This window comes from Pyxicephalus adspersus, chromosome Z (assembly GCF_032062135.1).
Source record: "Pyxicephalus adspersus chromosome Z, UCB_Pads_2.0, whole genome shotgun sequence".
Classification (NCBI taxonomy): Eukaryota; Metazoa; Chordata; class Amphibia; order Anura; family Pyxicephalidae; genus Pyxicephalus; species Pyxicephalus adspersus.
This window is the reverse complement of record NC_092871.1, coordinates 86,576,358-86,590,536: the sequence shown is the minus strand read 5'-3', so window position 1 is coordinate 86,590,536 and position 14,179 is coordinate 86,576,358. Positions and strand designations below refer to the sequence as shown.

Genomic DNA, 14,179 nt, shown 5'->3' with positions numbered 1-14,179 from the left:
TAAATAACAATGTAACGGATCAGATCTGCGTCTTTATAATTAACTCTAACTTTAAATAAATACTCCATCAGAGGTCAGTGTGACAATGCAGAAGCACAGTTGGGAGACAAGAATAGAGCGTGGTCACTCTGTGCCTTGACACGGACCTTCATGTCAGCATTACCAGAGAATTTTTTAATAAAAGCTGCAGATTTAAAAGACTGAAAACCACCAGCAACTCATCTCCGCCACATTCCTACACAACAAATGACAGGACAGCATATAAAAATATGAGTTTTATTTATTTGGAATACGTTTTCTACTCTCCTGTGATACAGTATAAATACATTCTATAAATACTGACCCCAGGTGTCCCTCTGTGTCACAAAACTTCCCTTGAACCCATGGCGTCCCTTTCCGTGTCACAAAACCCACGCTCAAAAGTCATGGCGAATGGTAAAAAAGCTGAAAAGTCATTGGGCCCCAGTTGGAGGAAGAAGTGGGAGTGGAGGGAGGGGGGGGGCAGAACATCTATGTGAGTATTCATATGTACAACAAACTGTCCCTGTGCATGATTCCATATATATGTGTGCACATATATACACGCATGGACACAGGCCTAGACTCATACTTGTACCCACATACATGCACAAAGACTTTGTTCTATATCCAAACACAAACTTACCCAAGGAGGCAGAGTGGGGATTCCTCATATATATATATTTATATATAGAATTTTCTTTTATAAAACAAAAACTTGGTAGAATGAAACCTATCCAGGGAGAATATCCATGAATTTTTTTCTCTGGCTTATCCATTGGCCTGTCAATGTTCATTTCCTTGACCTGAACCCCCCCCAGGGTTCTAGAGATCTCTGTAAACATAGAAAACAATAAATTGTACATTGTGGCCGTTCTTTCTAACAATAAACCACGAGACACCTAGAAAACCAAAACTAAAGCTGGCCTGCATCGTGAATTGGGGGGTCAAACTGATTCAGCAAGCTACGCTGTCTTTACTAGATTTCCCCCAATGATGGGGTAGTCTGACCACGCCTTGAACACCCATCATTATAAAGAACCTTTCACATGACCTGGGTGGGGGGCACAAGATTCTCATATGTAAGAATAGCTTTTCCATCCCTCGTGCACTTTAGGACCTCCCAAACCTGGAGGAGCATATGGAGAGGTGCACCACCAATACCCAGAAAAATACATAGCACTCCGTGTTGTGAGGAGTTGATCGAGCTTCAATTTGAAGGTCATTGGGAGTTTATTCTTCTGGTGTGATGAGGTGACACACTTTGACAAACCAGTGATTTGTACTGAAGCCTTGTGGTTTCCACGACCCTCCTGTGTCCATCTGCTTTATGATAAGTATTACGTCACATTCAGGTGGACTTCTTCTGTACTGATGGAGATCTCACAGCTCAGTGACCTCCTCAGTTCTAAGTTGTAGATGTTGGATGAGCTGTGAAACGTCTTCAGCATTACAGAACAAGTCAACCTGAATGTGGCTGAATACTACAAGCTCCACCATGACCTGAATTTACGAAAAACTTCACAGACATCTGATTATGCGAGTCAACATTAGGCAGTCATTCACCTGGCCATTACTTTGGCCTACATATGACCAAAAGTCTGTTAACACCAGACCTACATAAACTGGTTGGAACTCTTATGCCAAACGAGGGTCACTAATATGGAGATTTATCTATACCATCCTCCACACTTCTAACACAGCTTTCTATATGATTTGGGGGTGTCCATGGGGATTTAGCCCTATTGGTGAGGTCAGGTGTTGGATGAAAAAACCTGGCTCACCATTCCAATTCATCCCAAAGATGTTAAGTAGGGTTCAGGTCAGGGCTCTGTGCAGGACACTCGAGTTCCTTCACACCAAAAATTTGTAGACACCTGACCACCACCTCTATATAAAAATGTTTGACCTCCCATTAGAAAACCATGACCATTAATGTAACGTTACCCTCCCCATTCTCCACATGGCTATTAGTATGTAGTTGGCCAACCTTTACGGCCATAACATTCACTCTTTTGCAACATTTTGGGTTGTGTCTTTGCGAATGTGTGTCTTTGCGAATTGTGTGTGAATTTGCCCCCATTTGTGAGATCAGGTACTGATGGTGGGAATTTTCCCCCATTGGTGAGGTCAGGTACTGATGATGGTGATTTGCCCCCTACTAATGAGGTCAAGTACTGTCTGTGGGGATCTGCCCCCATTGGTGAGGTCAGGTACTGATGGTGGGGATTTGACCCTATTGGTGAGTTTAGGGTACTGATTGTGGGGATTTGGCCACATTTGTGAGGTCAGGTACTGATGTTGGATCAGTAGACCTGGCTCACCATTCCAATTCACCCCAAAGGTGTTCAGTAAGGTTGAGGTCAGGACTCTCGAGTTCCTCCACACCAAACTGGTGACCCCATGTCTTTATGGAGCTGGCTTTGTACCCCGGGGCACAATCATGGGGGAAAAGAAAAGGGTCTTCACCAAAATGTGACCACAGGGGTGGAAGACCACAATTGTCTACAATGTCTTTGTGTGTTGTGGGATCCTTCTCAATATCATCATTCGAAGGAGGAGCTACATACTTTTGGCCATATGGTAGGTGAAGTGGTCAGGTGTTACCAAACTTTTGGCTATACGGTGTATTTACTGGGACATTGTTGTATAAAAAACTTGTGCCAAATACCTATTTTATTCCCTTCATTACCATCTCTCTAAGATGGCTAGCTGAATATATTTGGCACTGGGAAGATTAAGGTAGTTTTAAAGGACTGTGTTCAGTCCCATTTTATAGCTGGTGAATGAATTTGGCACACATTTGGGATGATGTCTTCATTTACAGTCCTGTGACTTTCTTCCAACAAAATTCTGGTCATGTTTCTAAAAGGATTTTTTTAGAAATTTGATATCTATCAGAGCCAAATACCCATCCCCAGTCCTTGTATGCTAGTAGACATTTTGTCATCGGTTCCACTTTAGATCAGGTTCTCCACATGTACAGACAGTGAGGGTTTACAGTAATTGGAAAGTCGAAATGGTGAATGTTGATGAAAAGCTTGGTGGAAAAGTTACGGGACAATACATTGGGGTTGTTTCCCTCCTGCCTCTTCTTCATTGCGATCTTCTTCGTCGCAGACCTTTATCTGCAAATAAATGTTTCCCTCACTATAAGTTTCCCTCGCTTTCTGTGCCTCCACAAAGGTCAAAGCACTTTAGGAAACAAGAGCACACGGCAGGTGTGTCCTTGGTGGGTCATGACTAGTCGACCCTTTCCGTATTAGAAGCAAAGCCCCACACCTGTCCCCCTTCTTCTTTGGGGGGTATGGAATGTGTCATTTGGCCTCCTCCTTGTCTCAGATACCTTCAGGTAGACTTAGTATCAGGGCAAGGAGGAAGTGCACATGGTGGGGTGCTATACTCTGGTGGTGGAGTGTGAGTGGGGGAGACCGGTGCTGTTGAAGCCTGCAGAAAAGGTGTTGTAGGGATGAAGGCTTTGCAGTCCCACCAGAGAATTTGGGATCATGGTGATGGTGTTAGGTGTCATGAGTGGAATGTCATCGGGGGAACGACGTAATGTAAGGGTGTAGTCAGAAAGAGTGGCAAGGCGCAGGTTGTCATGGCCGGAGACTCCTCCTCCCTCACAATCAGGGTGTCCAGCATTTATTTGCAGTGAATTTAGCTCCTCGGGAGGTACAGGGCTGTGCGCCGGATCCCGGTTGGCCGTGGCTCGCTGTGGACTAGGCTGACGCTGTGTGTCCTGTCGCCGTTTATCATTGCGGTAATACAGAGCAGCAAAAGCCAGCACGTTGAGGAATAAAAGAGAAGCACCCACAGCAATGGTAACACTGAGCTCTGTGGAATAGTCCCTCGGATCCTGGATGACCACTGGGTCCATTGGTTCCACTATGAGCCCCTTGGTTGCTGGACCATTCAATGTGGGTGAGATAGCTGGATGCTTATTATCCCTAACCTTGGGTCTGCGGGTAATATGTGAATTCTGCGTGGTGTCAGACGGTGGCACCTTGGTTGTAGTAGATGTATAGTGGAACATGTCGTGTAGGTTATAAAGGTGCGGAACCAGATGTTTCCAAAACGCCACCTTTGTGGCTCGGTAGTGATCGCGCACACGTGGCTTCAGGCCAATGTGTAGATACAGCTGATCCCGTGGATTGTATTTGGACCATGCCACCTCCTCAAAGCGGTTTGCCTTGGTATGGATGAACTTTGTATCCTGCGGCACAGGTTTGTTGGGGTCACTAAAAGAAAAACATGATATCAGTTGGTCCATGATCAATACATCCAAAACAAACGATTACTTTAACAACAGGGCTGAGCTATAAATATTCGCCGAATTATATAAAGATCAGGTTGCTTGCTAGAAATTAATCTGACTGAAGCTGCCAAAACTCAACTAAACCCCCCACTGAACAAGGACATTTTACCAGCAACCACTACATACAAACAGCGGGTGGACAGAATATCTGATTCACGAACCCAATGTGCTTGGACGATGCACTACTTCTCATTTCCCCTGAATTCAGCCAGTGGGAGGGTCCATCAGATGTAACCATGTGATACCCAAAGTTCGAAGAACAATAGGCACCAGATCACATATTCCAGCATTCTAAAAAAAACAGGGGGGGGGATCCACTAAAATAGTACAAGCTGTCCGTACAGCAAATAATTATCTCCAGAGAAATTAAATTCCACTTAGTTTAGTAAATGAGAAAAGACATTATGGTAATGTCAGCTATCCATTTATTTACATGTTATCATCTTTTTTTATGGACTATTGTAACATCTGGACTACTATAACCTTCTCTATGGTATTCCACTAACCCGACTCTCCCCTATACAATATATGAATGCTGCAGCCAGACTTAGCCATCCTAACCACCTACCTACCTGATACACAGCCTGCCCACCTACCTACACCATGCACAGCCTTACTATCTACCTACCCACCTGCCTACCTGATGCACAAATCCCTCCACAGCTGATGTCCTACCTACCTACCTGATACACAAATCCCTCCACAGTTCTTGTCCAACCTACCTACCTGATACACAAATCCATCCACAGCTCTTGTCCCACCCACCTACCTGATACACAAATCCCTTCACAGCTATTGTCTCACCTACCTAGCTGATACATAAATCCCTCCACAGCTCTTCCCCCACCTACCTACCTGATACACAAATACCACCACAGCTCCTCCCCCACCTACCTACCCAATACACAAATACCTCCACAGCTCCTCCCCCACCTACCTACCTGATACATAAATCCCTCCACAGCTCTTCCCTTACCTACCTACCCGATACACAAATCCCTCCACACCTTTTGTCCCACCTACCTACCTGATACACAAATCCCTCCACAGTTCTTGTTCTACTTAGCTTTCTCAACAGATAGAAAAATACCGCCCTAGCCGCTTTCTTCACTCCTCCAATGACCTACTAATGACTTCCTCACTCATAACCTCCTCACATGCGTGGCCCCAGGACTTTTCTAGAGCTGCCCTGACTCTCTGGAATGGTCTTCCTTCATCCTATTCGGCTTGCTCCTACTTTCTGCTCCATTTAAAGAGCCCTCAATTACCCAACACCTCAACCTCACCTACCCATCTTCTGTCTCCTAAACTCTCACTACTTCCCACCATTCCATATCCCCTTCCTATTGTGTGCTGCCTACCCCACCCCTTAGATTGTAAGCTCTTCTGGGCAGGGTCCTCCCCTCCTCCTGTGTCACTGTCTGTATCTGTCTGTCATTTGTAACCCCTATCTAATGTACAGCACTGCACATTTGTCTGTCCTCATGAGAAAAAAGGGTTCTGGATTGGTGGATTACCATTTCTAGTTACATACCCGGTTTTAGCGAAGTTGGTCCAGTATGTCATGACCACAGCACTCAGCATGACATCATTCTTGGAAAAATTGCAGGGGAATAAATCTGTAGGCCCCACCATAGGGACACCGAAAACATAGGGTAACTCATCCCCGTGGGCAGCGTCAGACCAAGCTGGTTTCATCAAACTTTGGCAGTGATGGTAAAACGCATAAAAATAAGTTGGCGAGCCGTAACGAGCGTGTAAATCGGCAGTCACCACCGACGGCTCCACCCACTGGTGGTCCGTAAACAAGGCCACCAAGGTTTTACGTCGAGTCTCGGGATTATCTCGGTCGGCCCAATCTGTGTACATGAACTTGATAGTCTCACGAAGCGTGTCTTTGCCTTCTGGGTACCCATACAGGTTGTCCACAAAGTTAGATACGGAGTAGTCAAAGTCACTGCCGGAGACACCGTCTTCGGCATCCACCACGTTTTCCACAAACTTCAGTCCTTCCCCTTGGTTGACCCCCAGCATTATATCGTAATTGAGGAATTCTCCTTGCTCCATGAGAATCTCTGGGTCATCGGGAATGACATCTCCATCGATGACAGGTCCAAAGGCCACGTGATATCGCGCCGGCTGGATATCTTGCTCCACCAATTCTTTGGCACTTTTCTGGCGCAAGCAATCCACCATGTCCACGGTGTCTAACACATTGCAGCCTACTTTCTCTGCCAGCAGTCGGGTGTATTTCACAGGCTGATAATTGACGGCCCAGCTGGAAAGAGCCGATCCGCTTTGTATGATAGCTCTCTGGAATAGACCTGCCACAAAACACCACATTTACTCATATATACCAAACACCACATATGCACCAGTCATTTGTCATGGGGGAATCATGGGGGAATCTCCAGATGAATGTTTTATTAATCGTATCACATACAATATTTACGTTCATGCCTTTGAAGTGTTTCTGCTGTTTTTGTTTTTTTTTATTTTTATTATTGAAATCCTAGGCATCAGAGACTGCGAGACAGAAAGAGACGGAGATACAGAAATCAGCAACTTCACTTCCTGCCCAGCTGGTCTCAGTGTTTGCCAGGGAAGAGCACAAGAGGATCATTCTACAGACGGGAGGGCAGGGAGATGAATGGCAAGAGGGGAAAAGAGAGAGAAAATAAAGAGACTGGGTAATGAAGTGTGAGAAATAGGTAAGAGAGAAAGGCAGAGAAATCACAGCAACTACACGAGGAGAGAAATGTTCACTAAACATCAGAAATAAAGACGTATGAGAGAAAGAAAAAATGATAAAGTGGTAGACAGGCGTGAGAGAACAAATCAGCCACACAATGGTTACATTTGATCTGGTATATCAGCGGCAGTTACTGGGTATGGGAAGTCGGAGCTGTGCTGCCGAGCATGAGATTTATTATAAGTATTTGTACAGGAGATGGTCAGAGACTGCAGACATGGTTCAGGAGACGGTCAGAGACTGCAGACATGGTCAGAGACTGCAGACATAGTACAGGAGACGATCAGAGACTGCAGACATTGTACAGGAGACGGTCAGAGACTGCAGACATAGTACAAGGGATGTACATTGACCATTACTGTCACCAACGTATGGAGCCGTCTTCTCAATTAGCATCAATAGAGGGGAATATTTTTTTCACTAACCACAGATGTAAGGGGACTATCTTCCCAATGGCCCCCAATGTAAAGGGAATTCTTACCACTGACCACTAAAGTAATGGACATTTTTCTCATTGTCCACCAGTGATAAGAGCATACCTCCCACTAACTAGCAAAGTAAGGGGCGTTCTTCTCAATGTCTACCAATGTAAGAGGACATTCACATTGATCACCTATAGAAGGAGCATGTCGTACCTCCTACTGACTACCAACTATAAATAGAGAGAAATATTCTCATTGACTACCAATGGTGGTGACATTTTCATTGACCACTAGTGAAAGAAGCGTACCTTCCATTGACCAGCTGCATAATGGGCTTTTCTCTCAATCTCACTGAATTAGGGGACATTCTTCTCATTGACCACCAATGATAGAAGCATACCTCTCAGTGACCACCGAAGTTAGGTATATTCTTCTCAATGTCTACCAATGTAAGGGACATTTCTTCTTACTGACCACCAGTGATAGGAGTATGCTGCACCTTTCAATGACCTCCTGGGTAATGGGTGCTTCTCTTATTGACGCTTCCCAATGACCACCAATGTAGGATAGCCCTTTACTGACCACCAATGTATGGAGATTTCTTCTCAATGAGCATCAATGGAGAGGAATGTTCTTCTCATTGACCACCAAAGAAAGGACATTCACACTGATCACCAGTGATAGAAGCATGCCATACTTCATCTTGACTACTTGTGTAATGGGTGCTTCTCTTTTTGACTCTTCCCAATGACCACCAATATAAAAGGGATTCTTCTTTAACTGATCATCGTCTCTACTGAACACCATTGTGACACTTTTCTAATCAATGCCACTGGAAGCTGGTGTTTCTCCACTGGCCACCAATGTGAGGGAAAAGTAAAATTTCGCTGATCTAGCAGATCAAACGTAACAAACATGTAACAGCTGTGTGACCACATTAATAATGAATGGAAATGGTTCACGGAAAAGAAGTCTTTTTAAGGATATTGAACATATTTTGTACCTGTGTCATGGCCACTACAGACATCTGATGATGCAATCATGGAATAATGTCAGATGATCCATTAACCTTCAATGTGATGGAACAAACATACAGACACGGTGTTACTGCAAACATGGAAACATGTTATAATGTGATGGGGTCACTAGATGAGAGATCTGCATGGGTAACCAACATTATTGGGACATATTGAAGATATTTCATAGTAGCACATGACAGACAATGATATCACAAATCCGGAATACCTTCAGAGTGATGAGATAGTGTGAGAAGGCTGACACAAGATGCTCCAATACCGGAACCAAAAACTGTTATCCTATGGGGGTCACCACCAAAAAATGCCACGTTCTCGCTGACCCAACGTAGAGCCTGGATCTGATCCAGAAGCCCATAATTGCCTTTAGCTGCCTGATCTCCTGTACTAAGAAACCCTGCAAAGAGAAATGTCGTTATTCGGACACAAAGGCTGCAGACAAACAGCAAAATGCAAGGATCTGATATAAATGTGGGTGCTGTATTACATGCAAAAGGGTAATATTACCCATCCTGCCCCAGCCCTTGGAACAAACTGGAGGGTGACACTAATTATAGCTAAGAAATGAATCCTAATACACCCACCATATGTCAGACAATGGAAGAGCAGCAGAAGACTGACAAGATTACCATTTGCTATATTAAAGCATTTGCACATATAATGAGGTAAAGCTCATTTGTTGTATTTCAGCTGTTTTATTCTGTATAATCTGAATTTCCACCCTACAATCACTACCAACAGCTTGCTTTTTGATGTATCATGCTATCACAATTTATTAAAACAATGTAAGTCAAAGAATTATTAAATGATGTGACAACATATCCAAAATAAGATAAATCAGAGAAAGGTCCAACAAAAACCTAAAGGAAGGAAGAATTAATAACAATACAAAAAAGCCCCCAGCCCCAGTTATTCCAATACCATATTCTTCAGAGGGCCCATTATCTTTAGGAGGACCCCGGGGACAATAAAGAAAAAAGCCATATTAATTACAGAAATTCCATTCAATGATTACGCAGAGCCAGCCGCCTATATGAAAGCAAAGTAATTAAACATCCACACACACGTCACAGGAAGCGATAAATAAAGAATATAATAGACGGGATATGAGCAGCACTAACCCAGAACGCCCACGCGATAGTTCAAGGTGATAACGATGACATTGCCGTAGCTGGCGAGTACACTTCCATCAATCATGTTCCCGCTGCCCTCCATGTACGAGCCTCCATGGATGTACACCATGACCGGTTTAGCTCCCGTGTCTCGGATATCTGCAAGGAGGTAAAATAAAAAGTAACACAGCCTTAGCCAATGATAACCAACTGCCAGAGCCTCTCCACACCGAGCGCTTGGCTTCATTCACACAAAGGCAAACAGCGGACATCTTTACGGAAGACATAAATTCTTAACTTTGCAACTATACCAAAGTAGGTGCCACCACTTCCCCCACGCACCAAGGCTCCTTCAGCTCCGAAAACCCTTCCCGCAGCAAAGTATGCATCAGCTAGCCAAGCATGCAGGTCATGCCACACAAATAAAAAGTAAATGAGCTCGTTCTCAGGACTGATACACCAAACAGTTCCTAAGAAGGAGCGTTACAATGAGGAGATGAGATGGATTCTCCAATAACAATCACATGGGGTCATTGTCCAGCATGAGAAGAGGGCCATCAATACAGGAAAGAGATAAAACAGATGAACTATAAAGCTACAGCAGACGGGAAGATATGTAGCAGGCAAACACAGAAAGCCAAACGCCTAAAACAATATATGCAGCAATAACAAAGAAGAAAATAGAGCACTCTATAATGCAATGGCATGGAATAATCTGCCACAAGGCAATGACCGTGTTCCTCACCCGGAGAGCTAGTACTCAAATAACATAATGGGATCAAAAAGACACGTATTACTGAGCAGATCAAAGTAGGAACAACAGGAATCAGGGCAAAAGGCTCATACTGATGTCTATAGATCTACACAGAATGGCCACCTCCATGGCAATCAACCAGGGAGAATAACCCCCCAATGGACACGGCCCCATACACCTGGCACTTGTGCTCCAATTTGCTGCAACACTGAACTGCTACCTTACAGAAGTCCACAGCAGAAACCTGACTTACTAAACCAAACAGGGTAGGAGGATGAAACAAAGTCGTGGATGGTCAGGTTTAAGGATGAGAAGTGCAAAATGGAAAAATGATATAACCCTCTAATATCTCTAATATATGGGAGGAAGAGGAGGAGAGGGGGAAATAGGCAGAAGGGGAAGAATGATGATAATGGGTTCCATGCATCAGCCTCAGCCAGCAAGTACCTCCTTCCTCGTCTTCGTCATTATCCGATATCTCTTCCCCCTGTTTTTTGGCGCTGGGTCCTGGAGACCGAGCCGAGCAAACAGAAACAAACAAGAGAATTCAAGAGATAACAGGTCTGGAAGGTACATGAGTTCTTACCCTGGGGGTTGGAGGGTAGGCCTCAAACTGAGGGGTAAGTTACAAAAAAATGTCAGAACTTTATGTGGCTACGTCTGGAGTTCGTTGGCTGGATAAAGGGATCTGGGGTTGTTGTAGTTCTCATATAACCTACAGTTCATTGTCTATAAAGGAGGAGCATTTCTGTCTCAGTCTGTACATATAAGTATACTGACCTATACCTACTAATAGAATGAATAATACATAACAACTTGTCTGATATGCGATGTGTTATTGGGCTGCTAGAAATTACTTAAGTCAACGATTTCAGTGTACAATTACAAATTCCACTGCCTGGACGATTTACCCTCCAGATTTGTCCAGGTCACCTGGAATCAAATTGATGGTCAATCCAAAATATTTAGGGTTGTTTCCAAAAGATTCCTACAATAGGAACGCTTGTTCTGAAGCCAACTAAGTGTTGTGTTGCAGGGACAGGGACTACCGACTCTGACTATTTCCTTCCTAATACACATCAATGGCTCCTTGCTTTGAAATCGAGGTAGTAAATCTTGGTTCCCAATCACATTTCACCTTGATAAAAGCTGAATGGTTAATGTGGATATTTGCATGCTGAATGAATATTCAATGCATTGTGTACTAACCCAATAAATCCTCTGGCAGGGTATGGCTCATAGATCTACACTGAAGAGTACCTGCATCACAGTGTTTGAATGATGGACCAAAACCTCATTGAAAATGAGTTTTGACTTTTAGGGGTCCCTAACAGAGCTTAACACCTGCAACATCTAATTCATATGGGCTTGTCCTGTGCCATCTGCCAAGTGTAGACAATGTAAAAATAGGGGATTTTTTTTATTAATTATGTATTTTCAGAGGAGATCGGTGTGTTGTGTTTTGTACAGGTGACCCTATTTTTCATGGCTTTGGGGCTAATGGTTTGAATAATATATACGTTAATATTGAGGGGTTTCTCCTCCCAAAGGCCTTTATTATGGGGTTACCTCCCTTAATGGCCAATATTATGGGGTTGCCTTCTTCAATGGCCATCCTCCAATTTTCTAGGAAGGGTGCCTGAGGAAATTCGTGGCCATGTAAGGGCAGATACTGATGTTGGATGAGAAGACCCAGCTTGCAACTGAAAGGTTTTCCCAGAAGAGAGGAGGCTGCAATCATCTCAATGGGTTTGGGGGTCATTTCAATATAAAGACCCTGGCATGGGAATAGGATGTCCAATAAACTCCTATAGGTGCGATGATCAGTCTGGCCCAGGCTTTCGGCCATACAGTGTATAGGTAAAATGTTTCAGTGTTCAACCCAGAACTTTTTTTCAGCCAGGTGGGAAGAAATAGTAGGTGGCTGGTGGCCCCTGTAATGTGACCCAACTCTTCAGCAACCACCCAAAACAGCCAGTTGGTTACTGAAAAGTGCTGGGTGGTGCACCCAGCTAACAGGTGCTGGGGAGAACACTGTGGTTTCATTGCCAGAAGATACGTCATTGTGTTTTTAAGAAGTGCAGTAATCCAGGCACAACGATCAGAAGACAAAGCCAGGTCATTGACCTCACACATCTTCTACTGGTCCCAACCCCAATCTGCTGATTGAAAAATAAGGAAGTAGCAGCAAATTTATGGGATTGCCCCTGGTTCTCCTCCCATAAGTTGTGCTAGTGGTATTCAGTTATTTTTTTCACTGTGAACTGGATGAGATGGAGATTACAAATGACCGGAGTTTGGCCTCCAAGCATGCCACAGTCATTGGTAATCCAATAAAATATCCACATTTCTGTTAGGTGAGGAAAAGAGCCGGCTTCAAGCACAACATCTTCATGGTATTAATCACATCAGTGGCAGAATGGCCGAGGAAATAGGGATTTATTATAATGCCAAAGCATTCTTAGGGCCTGTGTTTGGTAATCTTTTATTTGCATCAGAATTGCTTCTCTATCCATACAAGTGAAAGAGAATCTAAACCCAGCTGGGAGCAGGTTGACACCTGGAGCTGCTTCGGGTCAGAAGGAAGTCCTACTGAAGGTTATATTAACCTGTCATTGATTACTGAATGATTGAAAATTTGTCTTTCATGCAATTCACCTGGAAGCCTCCTGTACTTGTTCCCCAGTAGGGGAGTGTATGTAAACCCCAAATTACTTGTTTTACATTGATAGCATTGTCACCCCTGCAAAGGATGAACAGGCAGCCGATACTTCATCACTGCAGTCCTGCAAATCATGCCTTGCATTTCTCCAGTGATAATGGATGGCTGGATATCATAAATTAGGGTTGAGGCATAAGTGACGGGGGGGGGTTGGGAATTCTGATGTACAGGTCTGCCTGTCCATGGTCCCGACCCGGCAGAAACCTGGAGCGGAAGAGCAGTCATGTGATGGCAAACTTAAAACAGAATAAAAGCTACATTCAGCTATTTTTAATGCTATTAAGACACACAATGTGCAGAGTGGGGTTCACATATACTTATAGAGGCTGTGTCGGCAAAAGATGACATTTTTCTCAGGAATATTGCTGAAAGGTGATATAATTTAAGCCGGCACTGCCTATTTCCACACCTGTCAGTCACGGGGATCACATTCTTATGGTTTTGCCTGCAGCAATAAGAAAAGATGGAATTCATTATAACATTGAAATGATTCACCGCATCACACTGTCACATGTTATTTTAGAATGTGTCTGCTAGTGCAGGGTGAATGTGCTTTATAAATAGGGTTTGAGAAGAATGATGGGAGAAAGTGTGGGGAAGTCACTTCTTCATAAATATACTGAGCGGGCTCAGTATATGAAGAATTAGGTTCATTGCAACCCCGGTCACCCAATCCATTCATCTACAGATGTCCTGGGGTGCCAGCATGCTCTGCTGTGGGGACAACTACATCACATGGCAATGAAGAAATGTTGTCTACTTAAAAAGTGGCCCCGACAGTCTGCAACAACTGTTGTGCTCTTCCAGCCTTGTGGTCACAGTTTGGTGAAGACCCTTTTCTGTTCTCCCATGATTGTGCCCCCGGGTACAAAGCCAGCTCCATAAAGACATGGGGTCACCAGTTTTGTGTGGAGGAACTTGAGTGTCCTGCACAGAGCCCTGACCTCAACCCTACTGAACACCTTTGGGATGAATTGGAATGGTGAGCCAGGTCTTCTCATCCACCATCAGTACCTGACCTCACCAATAGGGGGCAAATCCCCACCA

The 14,179-nt window shown here is 44.1% G+C and overlaps 1 protein-coding gene across 6 annotated transcripts in view; it reads right to left on the bottom strand.

Moving 5' to 3' along the window:
- Window positions 1–262: 262 nt before the first annotated feature.
- Window positions 263–14,179, bottom strand: part of NLGN3 (neuroligin 3) — a 67,723-nt gene continuing 53,806 nt past the window's right edge. For 4 of the 6 annotated variants that reach the window (XM_072431271.1, XM_072431266.1, XM_072431267.1 and 1 more), the window contains 5 exons: window positions 10,858–10,917; window positions 9,666–9,815; window positions 8,756–8,941; window positions 5,871–6,660; window positions 263–4,259 (listed from right to left, as the gene is read on the bottom strand). In XM_072431271.1, coding sequence (XP_072287372.1) covers window positions 3,416–4,259; window positions 5,871–6,660; window positions 8,756–8,941; window positions 9,666–9,815; window positions 10,858–10,917 — 2,030 coding nt within the window. In that variant the 3' untranslated portion in view covers window positions 263–3,415. Of the gene's footprint in view, window positions 4,260–5,870; window positions 6,661–8,755; window positions 8,942–9,665; window positions 9,816–10,857; window positions 14,152–14,179 lie in introns of all 6 variants that reach the window. The other 2 variants (XM_072431270.1, XM_072431269.1) reach the window with 2 other exon arrangements.